The following is a 16747-nucleotide window of genomic DNA, read 5'->3' on the forward strand; positions in this document are numbered from 1 at the left end:
GATACTATTTATTTTACTCTTTATTTTGTTCTTATAGTTAAAATTCAAATTTTTAAAATTTTTTTCATTAATTTTTCTTAAAAATACACGATAACTTTCATATTGTACAGTTAAAAAGGTTAATCAGGAAGAAAAGTTTACCCCCACTAGAAATCAAAAACTCTAGGGGTAAACCTGTAATTCAAAACTCGAATTACCACATTCCTTCGTCGTCTTCGTCCTTGGTTCCAGAACTCCATCAGTTCTCCAAAAACTAATCGGAAAACAAACAGCAAACAGAAACCAAAAAAAAAAAAAAAAAAAAAAAAAAAAGATCCTACACATGCTTTCTCCATGGACACGATTCTGAACTCCGCCATATCAGAAATCTGTTCGGAGCTCCGGAATGGCGTCTCTCTCCAAACCCTCTGGCCGAGGCTCGAGCCCTCTCTTTCCTCCTCCAACCTCGACCTCTCTCCTCGCCTCAAGCAATCCCTATGGGACGGCCTCCGCGCCGTCCCAACCCTCAAGCTCCTCGCCCGAAACGCACCGTTTGACCCTGCAGACCCTTCCATCCAGTCCGTCCAAGACGCCGAGAAGCTCAACCTGAAAGTCTTGGCTGACGAGGGTCTCATGAACAACTTCATGGGCCTCTACCATGCCCGCTCCGCCAATGCCGACTTGCGCCCTCCTCAACAGAAAGCTCTTGAGCGTGTCGCCGTGGCTAGGTTCGTTTCTTTTCCTTTAGAATTGGAGTTTGCATGAATTCAAAGTCTTTTTTGTTGGGATTTTGTATATCAGCATGTCAGATATGTATTTGTAAAATTGGGAATGTAATTGTGTATGTATGCTAATTTCGGCTGTATTGATCGATTATGTGTATGCATTGGCAGTTTTGATTGTGTATATGTGGATGTATGTGCAGAATTGGTAGTTTGTCTGTATAGGTTTACTGAACCATGAATGGGGTAGGTTTAAAGTTTGTATCTTTAATATAAGTACCGGTTCGTTGCAATGTGGGACAGGAACTGTTAATAGTGCAGCTATAAAATTTTATATTGACATGAGTGGAATATATTGTTAGACTGAGTGGAAGGTCCAATGATGGTTGAAAGGCCGAAGGAGTGGCACAAGTTCATATTTTGTGATTTTGGTGGTTTTTATCTCCCCCCTCTTGTAGAGAAACGTTGAGTGATTGCGAATAAACTTTGGGGGTTCCCAAGGGTATAAATCTTTTTCTGGAGTGCTGCTGTTTTGTTCTTGGTAAAGGAGATTGAATTACATTTTGGGAAGACGTTTGGCTGGATGAAAGATTTTTTCAAGTCTCATTCCCTAGGTTGTTCAAGTTATCCAGGTTTCGCCACTCAGTACTACAGTTTGGTGGTATTCCTCTTCACTTGTAAGTGAGAAGGTCTTAGATTCGAATCTCGTGGATGACGAATTCAATACCAAATTAGGTTGCCATTGTGTGGCGTAGCCGAACTGCCCCCTCCCGTTAGTAGTAAAATATATCGTTGTACTAAAAAAAAAACTTATCCAGGTTTCATAATAAGAGTATTTCTAGGGTGGCTAGTTTTGCTAACATTCTTTGCTTTGGGACCTTGAGTTTTGAAGGAATTTGCGTGATGTGGAATTAGACGAGTTGTCATCTTTCCTGACAAAGTTTGTGGGCATCGGTTACTACAGAATTTAGAGATTTGTCTTTTCAGAAATTTGGCATAACTGGATTGCAGCTATTAATTAGTTTTGTGTTGTTTTTATAGTTTATAAGTGTTAGGATGATGGTGCTATTTATCTTGTTTTGTTTGTGCCCTTGCAGATTTCTTGTCTGCTCTTGTAGTTTTATTGTTTCTTTGCAATAAAAATTTGTTTCTTCTTCTTCTTAACAAAAAAAAAAAAAAAAAAAAAAAACTTTGGGGGTGATGATGAGAGGAAATTTTTTGGTTTGTTTAGTTGAGTAATGGCTCACTAAAAAATTGGGTTATCACAGAACAAATGGAATTACACAAAGTCAGGTTGCTAAGGAACTTGGAATTGAAGGGAGAAACTTTCATTATGTAGTGAAGAACCTTGAATGCCAAGGGCTAATTGTGAAGCAACCTGCATTAGTAAGGACAAAAGAAGCTGGTGATGAAGGGGAGTCAAGAAACATCCCGATTGTGAGTACCAACATGTTATATTTGTATCGACATGGAAAACATTTAGGCTCTCAACAGATGATTGAGATCACCAAGGAAGAACAGGCTAAGGAGAATTTTGGAAATGGAAAAGGAAGTCCTGCACATGGAGGCGGTTTATCTGGAAAATGTGTTAAAGAGGATGTGCTTGTGAAGGACTATCTACCAGAAATGCAGGCAATCTGTGATAAGCTTGAAGAAGCCAATGGCAAGGTAACATAACTCAGGTTTCTAGAAGTTTTGATGTTCAAGTTCATTTTTGTTTTTGTTTTCTTCACTTCCTAAATTTATTTTGTGTTATATTGTTTTTAAAGGTTCTTGTGGTTTCGGATATTAAGAAAGATCTTGGTTACACTGGAACGCCTGGAGGACATAAAGCTTGGAGAACAGTACAAATTTTATTACTAGTGATTTTCTCTTATATCTTGAATTGGCAACCTTGTAATATACTGATTGCTTTTCATTGCATTTTACCTGCATATTGTGCTTCTAGGTCTGTCGCAGGTTGAAAGCTGCTGGTATGGTCGAGGTGTTTGAAGCTAAAGTGAATGACAAGGTTTTTAATGCTTATTGTTGTTTTGTTTTTGTTTTAATGTGCAAATATTGCTTCTCGTCTATTTTTTTTTTCAATATTGCCATTTCTTTTGATTCTTTCTGCTTTCCGCTTTCCTCATTCACCATGGTCTTCTTCCTTTTTTTCTCCTGTTTTAAATTACTTTGGAAATAAGTCCATGGTCTTTTTGTTTCCAGTTAACGTATCTAGATATAAGGTCATAGTCCTTTCTTTTTTTCAATTTGAATTTTTATCCTTGCTTTAGAATGAGACGGTTGTGTTCACTGTTGTTTTTGTTTGCTGTATTTTTATATGTTCAACATAAATGCTAATAGGGTAATCATGTTGCATATTAGAAAATTAAATTTGTGATACATTATGATCATAATTGTTATGACAGTGCTGTTCTTAACTTTTATCAGTTAGTAATCATAATAATAATCAATAGGTTCAATTGGTTCAAGGCAAGGACCTTTCATGTTGGTTCATTGGTCATGACTTGATATCGCTTTCTGACTTTGGACAGGTTGAGTGCTGTCTGCGTTTTCCAGAAAATTATACTCCCACAAGTTTTGAGCCAAAAACTCTTCGACATGTGGATGATCATTGTGATGAAGACCAGCAAATGAAGTTAAGAAAAAGAAAGAAGTGTGAAATCACTGATCAGCTTGTAGAACTTCCAATTGAGCAACAAATTTACGATTTAATACATGCCACAAGCACAGAGGGCTTGACTAGGGTTGAGGTGTGTGCATTATATATATATATATATTCTATTATTTTAAAAAGGTGTGTGCGGTAAGTCTTGAGCAGCTATTATTTCGTTAAAGCATTGTGGTTTGATACTATGGTCATTGTTGAAATCCTATAATTCTTTTAGCATTCGAAATCCAGTGTATTTTTTTTTAATAAGAGAGGTGTGAGGTACTCGTTTCAAAGCTCCAGTTTGGATTGACTGGAAAGATATAATCAATATGCAGAGTTAGAAAGGGAAATGGACATTCTAAAAAGTTATTATCTGAGTTCAGAGACCAGATATTATGTCATTATTTTTATTGGGAATTGTTATTAGCACTCCAAAAATCTCATTTGGCACTCCAAACCTTCTATAATTAGAAAGAAAAATACACTTATGAGGAGTGTAGAATGAGATTTTTGAAGTGCTAATAACAGTTCCCTTTTTATTTGTTTCCATATTATGTCCATGGTTTACTATCTGCTGGAATTGTTGGGTGCTAGCATTGTTGGTGGGACTGGGAAACCTTTCATGGTTTAATCATATAACCATACCTTAATCAAATACTCATGCATTTATGAGTTTATTACCACTGTTTAATACTAGTTAGCTCTGATATGAATTTCCGTCCAGAAAGAGGTATGGATGGTGGACTTCTTGTGGATTAACAATATCATGTAAGGATAGTCTTTATTCTCATAAATCTTTCGGAGGTGCTTTTTTGAGCTTGATTTTATTTTGGTCAATGGCTTCATTGAGCTTGCTATGCATGATGTATTCCTGCAAATTCATAATACTACCCCTTTCAGTTTTCAATTCTTTGGATTTTTATATTTTCTACAAACAGGTTGTTGAGAGGCTTGGAATTAGCAACAAAAAGAATTACAACCGGCTTGCTACTATGTGGTCTAGGTTTGGGTTGAGTGTTCAGCCAGAAATGCAAAAAAAAGCCATGGCGTACAGGTTGCGCACATCTGAAGAACACACTTCTGGATCGGCTAATGCTTTTCATAATAAATCAGAAAATGCCAATGAAAATAAAACTGCTGACCTATGTGTTGGCAGCCCAAATGCTCTTGACAGGTCAGGTCGAAATCAAACTCATTCAGCCTATGATTGTTCAACTTTGAAAGGTGATACTGCTAGTCCTGGAAATGTGGAACATAGAGACATTAATACCGAGCCTTCTAATGGATATCCTCGGTTTAGTGAGTCTAACCAGATCCTTCTTTCTCCTGAAAATCCCCAACTAAAATTTCTTGAGCCAAGAGATACGACTAATAGTTTACTGAGCACAGCAATGGAAATAAGTGGCACCTCAGCAGAAACACTACCAGTTGTGTTAAAGCCACTTGGTTCTGGATCAGATCCGAGGTATCCATGTCTGTCTTTGAGTGAGGATAGCACTCGAAGAGAAAAAAGGATACTTCAGCGGCTACAGGTTCTTTTTATCATCCATTACCTCAATGGATTTCTGTTGGTTCTCTTTTTTATCTATTTGCTGTATATTGACAGCTAAATCTAATATTTTTGTTCTTTTTTCTAGGATGAGAAGTTTATTATAAGAGCTGAGCTGCATAGGTGGCTTGTGAGTCTGGAGAAGGACAAGTGTACGACAACAGACAGGAAAACTATAGACCGAATTTTAAAGAAACTTCAGGAACTAGGGCACTGTAAATGCGTACATATTAATGTACCTGTTGTCACAAATTGTGGTCGTACCCGTACCACTCTAGTGATTCTGCACCCATCTATTCAGAGTTTAACTCCCGAACTAGTTTCGGAAATTCATGATGCATGGAGGTCTTTTGAGATTCAAAGCCGTGGCCAATGTTCATCTCGATGGAAGAGCAGTGGATCAGTTCCTGTACTGAAAGATGTTCAGAGGACTCAGAACCATGCCAGTACAGATATCCGAGCTATGAAATCAGAAGCCATGCGTTCTAATGGATTTATTCTGGCAAAGATGATTCGTGCAAAGATGCTACATAGTTTCCTGTGGGACTACGTATGTAGTTCAGGATCTAATGGTGCTTTTTCATCTGCGATAGATGTCATTGAGCTGAGAAATCCTCACAGCAGTAGCAAATTGTTTTCACTGGAGGCAGCAATCAAGGCTATTCCAGTTGAATTGTATTTACAAGTTGTGGGCGCCACTAAAAAAATTGATGATATGCTTGAGAAGTGTAAGAGGGGTTTGTGTCTCTCTGACCTTTCAGCTGAGGAGTATAAGTCTCTAATGGACACCCATGCAACTGGAAGGCTCTCATTGGTCATTGAAATTTTACGGCGATTGAAGGTATGATTGTTTGGTTCCATTCAAATTGGTTCTTTATATATGTGTAATCTGCTATCCAAAATGTCTGCCACATTAAGCCCAGATGAACCAGCCCTGAATGTGTGAAATTTTAAGGGTCATGCAGCGGCAGTGACTGATTGGTGGTTTAGCTTAATTTGTTGGGGTTTGTGTCCCTAAAAATTCATGAAAGCATCTCACTAACGTCTTGAATCGTGAAGCACAGAAAACAAGATGTTATTTATATTTTATGGAATGGTGCATTATCTGATTTGGACCCCAGTATGCTGAAAATACTACCAGAAGTTTTGACACTTATAATTGTCTGGTTAAAAAAGGTTACTCAGCAAACAGTTTCAACAAGATTACCCAGTCAGAGCGAACAATGATCAGATTGTTTAATTTTGGACATGTATATTGTTTATCATCTCTAGTTTGATGTCTAGTTGAAATCTGAATTTGACTCAACTACATGAAAAAATGGCATCTTTACATACAGATTTCAGAGAAAAAAGGTATTTGATTCTTAGGTGACCAAAGAATTGTAGAAAATTAGACAGACTTTAATCCTCGTCATCCATAAAACCTTGTTCTTTGATTCCCACTCTTCTGCTCATTGTAGTTTGGAGAGAGAGAGAGATTCATTAGGGGAACTTTACTATTGATGCAGCATGATAGCATTAGGGCCAAGATTAATAGCAAAATTAATTTAAACAATGAAAACTCAAAAGAAACTACAAAAACCCACAACACACCAAGAAATTAAAGTAGCAAACTAGCAGGAAACAAGCAGATTTTGATACCCACAGTATGTTCCTAAGAAAATTTCAGAAACCAAGTAGTTTCTATTCTATGCCCGTGTCGATTCATCTAGCTTAGGGTTGGTTCAACTCCAATGCAAGTAGTAATTCCTATAGGGCGTTGTGTAGATAGGCTGGTAAAAGTTGAGAAGGGTAAAGAAAAAGGGAATAGGAGCTATTTAGAAGAAGAGGAGAAACTGGATTCGGTCAGGGGCTTCACACCCAAGTTTGGCTTCACACCATATTCCCTTCGCAGAAAGGTTGATTAGAATATTTTCTGAAAGCTGATATTTATGATAAACTTCATTACTTTGCCTAAAGGCACTTACATATATTTGTAGTCCTGATATGAATATAGCTCTTAATGACAAGAGATTTTTCAACTCCTAGAAAAGCTCTAGATGCATTACACTAATTAATATCTAGAAAGCTCTCTCATAAAATGGCTTGGAGAGTAACTTCAAGGCTTATTGAAAATGAAATTAAAACAACTCTAAATTTTGGAATGTGGAGAATCTGAAAATACACTTGCTAGAAGACTCCAAAAAGCTGTAGGAAATTTTAGTCCAGCCACAACGAAGGGGTTGAGCTCTTTGGCCTCTTTCTCCATCTCTTTCGGTGATAAACCTTAAATGATTTAGCACTGATGTCCTCATCAACTGATGTCCACTCCTGTTATTTTATTGATATTTGCAATAAAAATTTGTTTTTTTTTCCCCCACATTGTAGATTTTCATTAGCATGTCTAATATGTGATAACTAATTCTGTAGTTGATTCGACTTGTTGGTGATGAACGTTCAAAAGATGAAATCCTAGTTCCTTATGCCACTTCTACTCATGCATTGGAGCTTAAGCCTTATATAGAAGAACCACTTTCAAAAGATTCAATATCTTTGAGTTTTGGATCTCCTGATCTTCGCCCACGAATCAGACATGATTTTGTCCTCTCAAATAGAGAAGCTGTTGATGAGTATTGGCAAACTTTAGAGTATTGTTATGCTGCTGCTGACCCAAGGGCTGCTTTGCATGCATTTCCTGGATCTGCTGTAAGTGAGGTATGTACTTGAATAACTTTTATTCTTTTTGTTTGTATTTTATTTTTCGTTTGTTTGTTTGGGTTATTTTGAGTTTTTTGATCACATACTTTGGTAGTATGCTGTTCACTTTAACAGTTTTTCCTAGGTTTTTTCTTCTACACTTTTGAATTTTATATCCTACTGGATAATTTACTGGAACTCTAGTATCTCTTCCACGCACCCCAGGTGCTTGACTTCGGCCTTTTAACTTTTTACGAAATATATTTCAGTTCAGATGCGACAAGCTTTTTGTTTGCTAAAATTCTACATGAATACCTTATACCAAATCCACATGAATTTGTATTTTCTAGGATTGTCTTGAAATTGAATTTCAAATACTGCTGAAGGCAGAACTGGTAGATCAGCTTAGCTGCAAAATTATCTAATTTTCTTTCCACAGGTCTCCCTGTACAAGTCGTGGACCAAAATCCGAGTTATGACAGCTGCTCAGCGTGATGAACTCTTAAAGCGTGTAGACAAGGATGATGCAAGTGAAAAGCTTTCATTTAAAGAGTGTGGGAAGATTGCAAAGGATCTCAATTTGACCTTGGAGCAGGTTATATTCTGCTATAATTTTCTTTTGAGTCTTTATCTTATTCATTTGGTAAGGTATTAATAATAATTTGTGAAATGTCGATATTTCACCGTCTCAACATGGACATGGGCAAGTCACTTTATTCCATTTCTGTCAACGGAATAACAAGTGTTGGGGACGTATTGGTAATAAATCAACATCAGCAAGAAACAAGAAAAAAGAAGCTCTATTTTTTTATTTGTCATTTCAGGAACTATGGCAATGTTCTAGTGATAGATATATTTTACTGATAGATTGAGGGGTTCGTTTTATCCAGAGCCATGGAATAAAGACATCTGTATTCAAACTTTCTGTGATATTATACTCTTTTACCATTGTTCTTCAAGTTTTGTGATGTTTTGGTGTGGTCATCTTGACTGCCTGTTCTTGTACCTTGTTCTTTTCTTGTTCTTTATAATCGTCTCTTTATAAAATAATAAAATGCAAGTATATACTATATAGATAGATGCTTGTCTGAGCCTTGTTTAGAAGTTCTAATTTTTATGATATCTTTCGCTATTATCTTGCATTATCACAAACTCGTCATTTTATCCCCTCATTTTCTGGGTATATAATGTCGTGGCCAATATTTAATAAACTATAGATTTTTCATTTCATTTAATTGAGAGCTACAACCTTTTCTGACTTATCAATAATGCATGTTTTTTCCTGTAATGTCACTTGCAGGTGCTTCGTGTGTATCATGATAAGCGCCAAAAGCGTCTTCAGGGATTGCAAAATAGAAGTGATGAAATTCAGTCAAAAAAAAGAAGACGTGTTTCACGAAAAAGGAAGAGATCTTCTGAACAAGAGCCAGTAAAGTCCATTGAAATTGATGAGGTAACTGCACAGTTGGAAGAGCAGGGGCATGCTGCATTAACTCATACTGTGAACCAATCCATGGAAGAAACTGATCTTTTGGTCACTTCAGATAATAAGAATGACACACATTTGCAACCATTGGTTGATCGTCTAGAAACTGAGCAGGAACCTGAAAAAGATTTTAAAAAGTTAAAGTCAGCACGTGCTTCAACACGTCAACGAAGGTTTTCATGGACAGATGAGGCTGACAGGTAAGGGAAGATACAGATGATGAATCTCAGCTACTTTCCCCTTTATAACTTTTTCTTTTTTTCTGTGACATGTATGCTGTATACTCCATGGAGTTGGTGATTTTCTTTTGGTCTTGATAGATTATTAAATAACTTTTGACTTACATCCGAACAGCTTAAGGTTTTAGGTATAGTGGTAAATGAACAAAATTTGTCATGGTATCAGAGCAGAGGATCCTGGTATGAGTCCCTACACTTTTAACCTCCCAAATCCACATGCTGGTATCTACTTGCCTAGGAAGGCCCACATGTGAGTGGACTTTCAGAAATATAAAGTTTGTTTTTTGTCATTTCGTAACAACTTAAGCATTGGGAATAGTGGTAAATCAACAAAATTTTTAAGGTTTATCGTACTATGAAAAAGAAAAGGATGCAAAATCTTTTGTTCTTTGCATATGAGTATTTTTTTGTTACCTATTTAAATTTCACTTATATTGATATCATTTTTGCAGGCACTTGGTTATCCAATATGTAAGACACCGTGCATCTCTTGGGGCAAAATTTCACCGAGTAGATTGGGCTTCACTTACTGACCTTCCAGCACCTCCTAGTACCTGCCAAAAACGAATGGCATTACTCAAAAGTAACAGAAGATTTAGAATAGCTTTAATGAGGCTCTGCAACATGATCAGTGAACGATATGCAAAATTCCTGGAAAAGACCCAGAACAGGTCTCCGAGAAATGATGATTGCAGGCTGCTTTTGCGAGTTTCAGCAGGGGAAGATCATAACGGCAATGTTCCTAACAACAGTAATCATAATCAAGTGACAGGTGTTCAGGAAGAACCATGGGATGATTTTGATGACAATAACATTAAGAAAGCCCTTGAGGAGGTACTTCACTACAAGAGGATATCTAAATTGGATGCCTCAAAACGAATTGGATCTACCTGCGAGGACTGGTCAGATCGTAATACAAATTCAGAAGAATATGTAATTATCCAATCCCTGCACCTTAGATTTATTAACACTAATTGCCTTGCAAAGATGTGTGTGTGGGTGGGTGCGGATACGGTTTTGCATTGTTCGTACATTTATTCCCTCCCTCCCTCCCTCTCTCCCCTCCCCCTCCCCATCCATGCGTGTGTGTGGGTGGGTGCGTATACGGTTTTGCATTGTTTGTACATTTATAATTGTTTGTGTTCTATATTACTGAGTAGTGAATACCATTACCTTCAGGATCCCCAGGAATCTGACTTTATTGCATCAGCTACTCTATACGAGGATGCTCAGAACCATAGTGGAAGAGGATTGAAAATTTCTTCACGGAGATCGAGCTGTCAACATCTTAATGAAAAGTTTTTTAAGCTTTTGCATGGCGTTAATGTTAGTACACAAGTCTCGAAATCACTGGCTGTTTCTAATGCTGTAGAGCTCTTTAAGCTTGTCTTCTTGAGTACCTCAACAGCACCAGAAGTGCCAAATCTGCTCGCAGAAATTATACGGCGTTACTCAGAGTGTGATCTGTTTGCGGCTTTCAACTATCTTAGAGAGAGAAAAATCATGGTAGATCCTAAAGTTTTGTTAATTTGCAAGCTCATCTTATTCTTGTAGCACTAGGGAAAGAACTTGAAAGTGTACAAAAATCCATTTTTATTTACCACAATAGTTTCATTTCTGTCGTTTCCTATCGAATTTTCTTTATGTTCCCATATATCTCCTGTTTTTCTAATTTATGTGCTGTATACATTTCATTTGGCAGGTAGGGGGCAATGACAGTCAACATTTTTCTCTTTCACAGCAGTTCTTGCATAATATTTCTATGTCACCCTTTCCTACTAATTCTGGGAAGAGAGCTAATAAATTCGCGCATTGGCTCTGTGAAAGAGATAAAGATCTTATGGAAGGGGGGATTGATCTCCCTTCAGATTTACAGTGCGGGGACATATTCCATTTGTTTGCTCTAGTTTCTTCTGGTGAACTGTCAATTTCCCCGTGCTTGCCAGATGAAGGCATGGGAGAGGCTGAAGATTTGAGAACCTCGAAACGTAAAATTGATAGCAATGATTTTTTAGATGGTGATAAGACTAAAAAGCTAAAATCATTTGTGGCGGGTGAAGGTGAAATTATTTCTCGTCGAGAAAAAGGTTTCCCTGGTATCAAGGTATCTGTATATCGTGCAGCATTTTCTACAGCCCATGCTGTAGATTTGTTCAAAGACGATACTCCTGTTGGAAAAGATTTTGGTGGAAGTTATCAACTAGTCAGTACTTCTGGTCTGAGTGCTTTGTCTCCGCCTGACCATATGAAGGAAATCCTTGATTCATGCAGTACTGTCTCTGTATTAGATAGCGAGTCACCTTGGGAAGGTATGGTGCGGTATGCTGAACATTTGCTGCCATCAAGTTCTGCTCAAGATCAATCAAGTCCCATCGGTCCCGAGGTCTTTAGGTCTGTTTACAGTGCTATTCAAAGGGCCGGAGACCAAGGACTGAGCATAGGAGATGTTTCCCGAATAGAAAATATCCCAGGTATGATGCTATAACTTTCTATGTTATGCTTCTGTTCCAGGAAGGTGGTATTTCTGCATTAGTTTTACCTGTATTTATTATTTCTTGATTTCCTTTTAGGAGAAAGGATGACAGAGTTCATCATTGACGTGCTTCAAACATTTGAACGAGTCTTAAAGGTTAGTTTCCTAAGTATTTAGCAATCTGAGAATAATTTCTCATTGGTGAAGTTTGTTGGTTTTTCTCTGTTCCAGAAATCTTAAGCTGTTTGGATGTGAGCCAAAAATTATTATATATTCTTACAATCCCCCTCACAGCGGGCCTTCCACAACTACAGCCCAAAATGTGGAATTCAACTAAATATTGGGAGGTTGACATTGTAGATATCCGAACTTAAATCTTCTGCTCTGACCTTGACAAAGTTGGTTGATTTGCCACTTGTTCCTAAAAGTTAGATTGTTAGGACGTGGGACAACAACTATTTGATATTCTAGTTTTTATTTATGTGTTGTCCTCAGTGGGAATAACCCTAAAGTTGTGTGCCAAATTACAGTGCAATTGGTAATTCTTTGATTTAGGATTTGATTAACAGTGGAGAGATGATTTTCTTTTTGTTATGGCATCAACACAGAGGCTTTGATTGGACGTTTTAGGTGGAGGTGAACAGGTGGTTTCTAATTTCCAAGACATTAAAAGAACTTATTCAAATTGACTTAACAGATTCCTTGGCGTTAGAAGTTAGAGGAATAGCATTATATTACTTAAATTTTGGACCTCAAGAAGTTAAAGCATGTGATTTCATACTTCAACCAAGTCTCATAAGTTAAACACTTCATGACATCTGTATCTAAAAAGATAGCTGCTTTATATACAGGTCAATGCTTACGACTCTGTCCGTTTCGTGGATTCATTGTATCGTGACAAGTATTTTATGACTTCAGTACCCGGTATTTGTCAAAATTTTGAACCAACTTCATCGAGAAAGCCACTAGGAGGCATTGACGGCGATTTGATCCTTCATCCAAAAAACTGTGATATTGGTGGTGCTCATTCAAAGGGGGATATAATTATGAATGCTGATGATGTTCATAAAGTGACGTTTCTTAATTTCCCTGAAAATGTTTTTGAGCTCTCAGATGAAAAACGAACTAGCTGTGTCCCGAAAGGCTGTATGGAAGGCATGGAAGTTTCGCCTAGAGGGGATGATGTGGACGAATCTTCTAGATCCTCTTCTGGTAAACTATGCGTGCCAATATTGCCATGGATAAATGGTGACGGGACCATTAACAAGATTATTTACAAGGGACTCCGTAGACGTGTTCTTGGAGTTGTGATGCAAAATCCAGGGATGATAGAGGTACTTGCATTCTTTTGGGTTTATGTAATTCTATTCATGTCTAGCAAAACACTGCTTTTGCTATCTTATGTTGCCTTTGCTTCCCGTAAATCAAATGTTACATGAGGTGGAAGATTAAACTTAAAGTAACCAGCAATGTCCATATATATTATCAATCTCATGATTATATTCCTGAAACTTTTGTAATTGAAAATTGGTTTGACTTTCATACTCTTGAGTGAAGGCTTTTGCTATCTCATGTTGCCTTTGCTTCCCGTAAATCAAATGTTACATGAGGAGGAAGATTAAACTTAAAGTAACTAGCAATGTCCATATATATTATCAATCTCATGATTATATTCCTGAAACTTTTGTAATTGAAAATTGCTTTGACCTTCATACTCTTCAGTCTTCAGTCTTCACTCTTCACCAACTATCACCAAACACTGGATACAGCGGCAAGGTTCCCTTGGCTGCCTTTATTGTTCCATATATTTTCACTGTCAAGATAAAAGCATGATTGGTTATTGAATTGTTGTTGACGATACGATCCTCGTGATTATCTAAACATACTGTTGGTCTCCTTAATGTTGTACCTATGACTCCGAATTTTATTGGTCAGCTAAGTCAGCCAACAAAAGATGCTAATTAGGGTTATTCGTTGCTATACCAAATGATATTTCTTTTCCATTGGAGTTTGCGAATATGGTATGCATATAATCAGTATGTTGGAACATCAATGGAATTCTGTTGACTAGGACCTGTTGGTGGGGCTGTAGGTAGCATTCGGGTCGAATTGGTCATATCAAGCTTGAACAAATAGCTTTGAAGGCTTTACAAAATAATGTGTATATTCTCACTTCTTTCATCTTTGTTCTGTGTTAGGATGAAATTATTCGCCGCATGGATGTGCTGAATCCCCAGGTCTTGCAACCCACAGTTTGTTTTATGGATTGGTTTCTCTACCCACATGCTATGTCACCCTTTTTTTTTGTGGGTAGAAATTTCCTGCCTCGTTGATTCAGGTTTAATTCAAACTTCTTTCTTACAGAGCTGCAGAAGGTTATTGGAGTTGTTGATTTTGGATAAACACATTTATGTGAAGAAGATGCATCATGCTACGCCCAACACGATCCCATCCGTACTAAGAACCCTCTTTGGAAGCAGCGTCACTGAACCAAAGCTAGTATGCCATGAGCATTTCTTTGCAAATCCTATGAGCACGTCCTTGTTATAGACGTTTTAGCTTCTTCTGCAAGGTGTTTTGTGGATTAAAGTTTCTTGTACATGATGTGCGTTGTTAATAGGATTCAACTACTGAAACTAATTTCTGCAGACTGGTTTGGAAATTTCTGTATAGCTTAGCAATGTGTGCGAGGTTCTTAGAAATCGGTCCAAATTTGGTGCTTCTGTTTACCTCCATTTGTTTACAAGCAACTAAGGTGGGGGCATTATCCTCTAGGGTGACCAAACTGCTAGCGGGCGGGCGATTGCTGGGTTAGTACTTGGAAGGGATGCTGGGTATGGAGTATGATGCATGACAGTGATGCCCAGGTACTTGGCAGAGGAAAGGAATCTTGTGCAGCCATGAAACACAAACACTTGCAGAAAATGTGGACTACTCGGTTTGGATATAACAGGGAACCCTAACAGTGATAACTTTTTAATATATTGCCTTATATGTTAGGGATGCTGTTATTTGGTTGGAGGAAGGCCTTTCTTGTTGGCTGAGGATGATCGCAGCTGTTGGGTTGAACCACTATTAAGGTACAAAGCTTCTTGTATTTATTTTTCTTTGTTTCTGTTTGTACAGTGGCAAAACATCGGATCCAGACAATAGAACCGCAAATTTCTGTTCGGAAAAGTAGTTGAATTTAGGCAACTGTGTGGAAAATGAAATTGTTCTCGTCTGAAGTAGCGCTTCTGCATCTCATGGCAATGCTCTTGTTAGCGGTATTTCTTTTGTCACGCTTCTGTTACCGGAACATTTTGTTTCCAGTTCTGTTACCCTTTTCTTAACCGGTTTTAGAGAACAAAGCTTGTACTTGTGCAGTAGCAATTGGAGGAAAAATGATTTTACGCTTAAGAAGATGGGTTATGAGTTTAGTTTCACCTTCCTTTGTTTCCAATAGTTGCATAGGAGTTTGAAACTATGACAACCAGAACCAAAATTTGTACGCCTTTCTTCTCTCAGCTTACAAAGACTTGTTCTTCATGTTTACAAGTAGGGGAACCATCTTTTGTGGTTTTTATTTTTTTGATTTTTTATTTGTTATGTCAAATGATAGATTTATTAGATTGGCCATCTACGGAGTTAACTTTCTCCTTTTTTGTTTAAAGTAAGGGTGCAACATGGAATTCTTGGGATATAGGTTATCTCGCGTTGGTCTTTGAGGGTCTATTTAAACAATAAAACTTTAATTATAAAATTTTCTACCGCCTAAACAATCATTTCGTATTAAGGTATATGCCTACATATTTTGTGTGCGTTAACATTTTTTATTTTGTTTTTAAAATGGGAAGGAGAGACGGAGAGATAGAATGTGGGAAGAGAGGTTTTTGTTTTTAATTTTTTTAATATTAGGTATATGCTAAAATCACATGTAGTTGAGATTGCAATAAAAAAAAGAATATTTTGGTTTGTGAAATTATATTATTGCTCATCATTTTTTTTTTTGGGTGATAGAAGATTAAATAGTTTTTTCACCATCTTTTGGTTAACAAATAGGGTTATATTAATAGGTAGCTTATATTCTTAAGGGGGTGTCAATAAAGCGGCCATTTTCCTTATGTTTTTTCTTTAAGAATTGTTATTGACACTTCAAAAATTTAATCGAGCAGTCTAAAGTTTCTAAACTTAGAAAGAAAATTACACTTAGGAGGAATGTACCATAAGATTTTGCAGTGCCAATAATAGCACAATTTTCTTTAATCTTTTTTTTTTTTTAAGCTTGGTTTCAAGTTCGTTTACCTCTTTTCGGCCTTGAAAAGACCAACGCACCCTCAGAAAACGTTATTTTTTATTAGATGGAAAGTTGGTCAGCATTTGGGAATCATATAATAGTAAATATTTTTCAGAACATAGAGTGTGAATCAAACTCATGTTTGAATTGAAATTGAGATATTGATGCAAGTTCTTCCCTTCTGAATCAGACAGATTCATATTTGAAAGAGGTTGACAATAAGTTATTTAAAAATTGACTATTTGCCCCTCTGTTAGAAGTGTTCTAGAAATGTCTACGATCGAGTAAATAGCTCTACGAATGAATGGATCGGATCGAATTGGAAAATGTAAAGATTTGTACAAGTTATCCCTTTCGTCACCATTTTGTGGAAAATCTTTAGGTATGAATATGTTAGACACCTGTAACTCGATTGGTGAAATAGTATCTCTCTCCAAAAAAGCTTTTTTTTTTTAATTTTTTTTTATACCACCGCACAAAGAAAATATTTTGTTGTGAATGAACAAGATCTTGAAGAATTGTCCATACATAAAATCATAAGTATTGATATGAGCCTTTTCCACATAAATCATGGGTTTGGATAATCAAGATGGCGTCTTTATTAAAAAAATATTTTAAAGTGACAAATTAAAACTGGTGTATAAGTTCATACGATATTTAAAAAAAAAATTCAAATGAATATCTCTTACTTTTT

The 16747-nt window shown here is 36.9% G+C and overlaps 1 protein-coding gene across 1 annotated transcript; it reads left to right on the forward strand.

Annotated features, from left to right (window-relative positions):
• Window positions 1–130: 130 nt before the first annotated feature.
• On the forward strand, window positions 131–15018 carry LOC103961518. Its single transcript, XM_009374070.3, has 17 exons — window positions 131–707; window positions 1970–2369; window positions 2471–2545; window positions 2650–2712; window positions 3236–3454; window positions 4293–4886; window positions 4992–5744; window positions 7313–7597; window positions 8019–8174; window positions 8880–9265; window positions 9757–10237; window positions 10484–10810; window positions 11007–11775; window positions 11875–11933; window positions 12629–13111; window positions 13976–14014; window positions 14142–15018. The coding sequence occupies exons 1-17, from the start codon at window positions 334–336 to the stop codon at window positions 14325–14327; spliced, it is 5649 nt and encodes a 1882-aa protein (XP_009372345.2). The 5' UTR covers window positions 131–333; the 3' UTR covers window positions 14328–15018.
• The last annotated feature ends 1729 nt before the right edge of the window (window positions 15019–16747 follow it).

This window comes from the organism of the source record quoted next, unplaced genomic scaffold (genome assembly GCF_019419815.1).
Source record: "Pyrus x bretschneideri cultivar Hongxiangsu unplaced genomic scaffold, Pyrus_bretschneideri_v1 Contig26, whole genome shotgun sequence".
NCBI lineage: Eukaryota > Viridiplantae > Streptophyta > Magnoliopsida > Rosales > Rosaceae > Pyrus > Pyrus x bretschneideri.

Bases quoted from the DNA above. Each gene is read 5' to 3' on its own strand.
- LOC103961518 (XM_009374070.3), top strand. From the start codon at position 334: ATGGACACGATTCTGAACTCCGCCATATCAGAAATCTGTTCGGAGCTC. The intron at 7,598-8,018 runs GTATGTACTTGA...TTCTTTCCACAG, and splicing joins CTGGATCTGCTGTAAGTGAG to GTCTCCCTGTACAAGTCGTG. The intron at 11,934-12,628 runs GTTAGTTTCCTA...CTTTATATACAG, and splicing joins CATTTGAACGAGTCTTAAAG to GTCAATGCTTACGACTCTGT.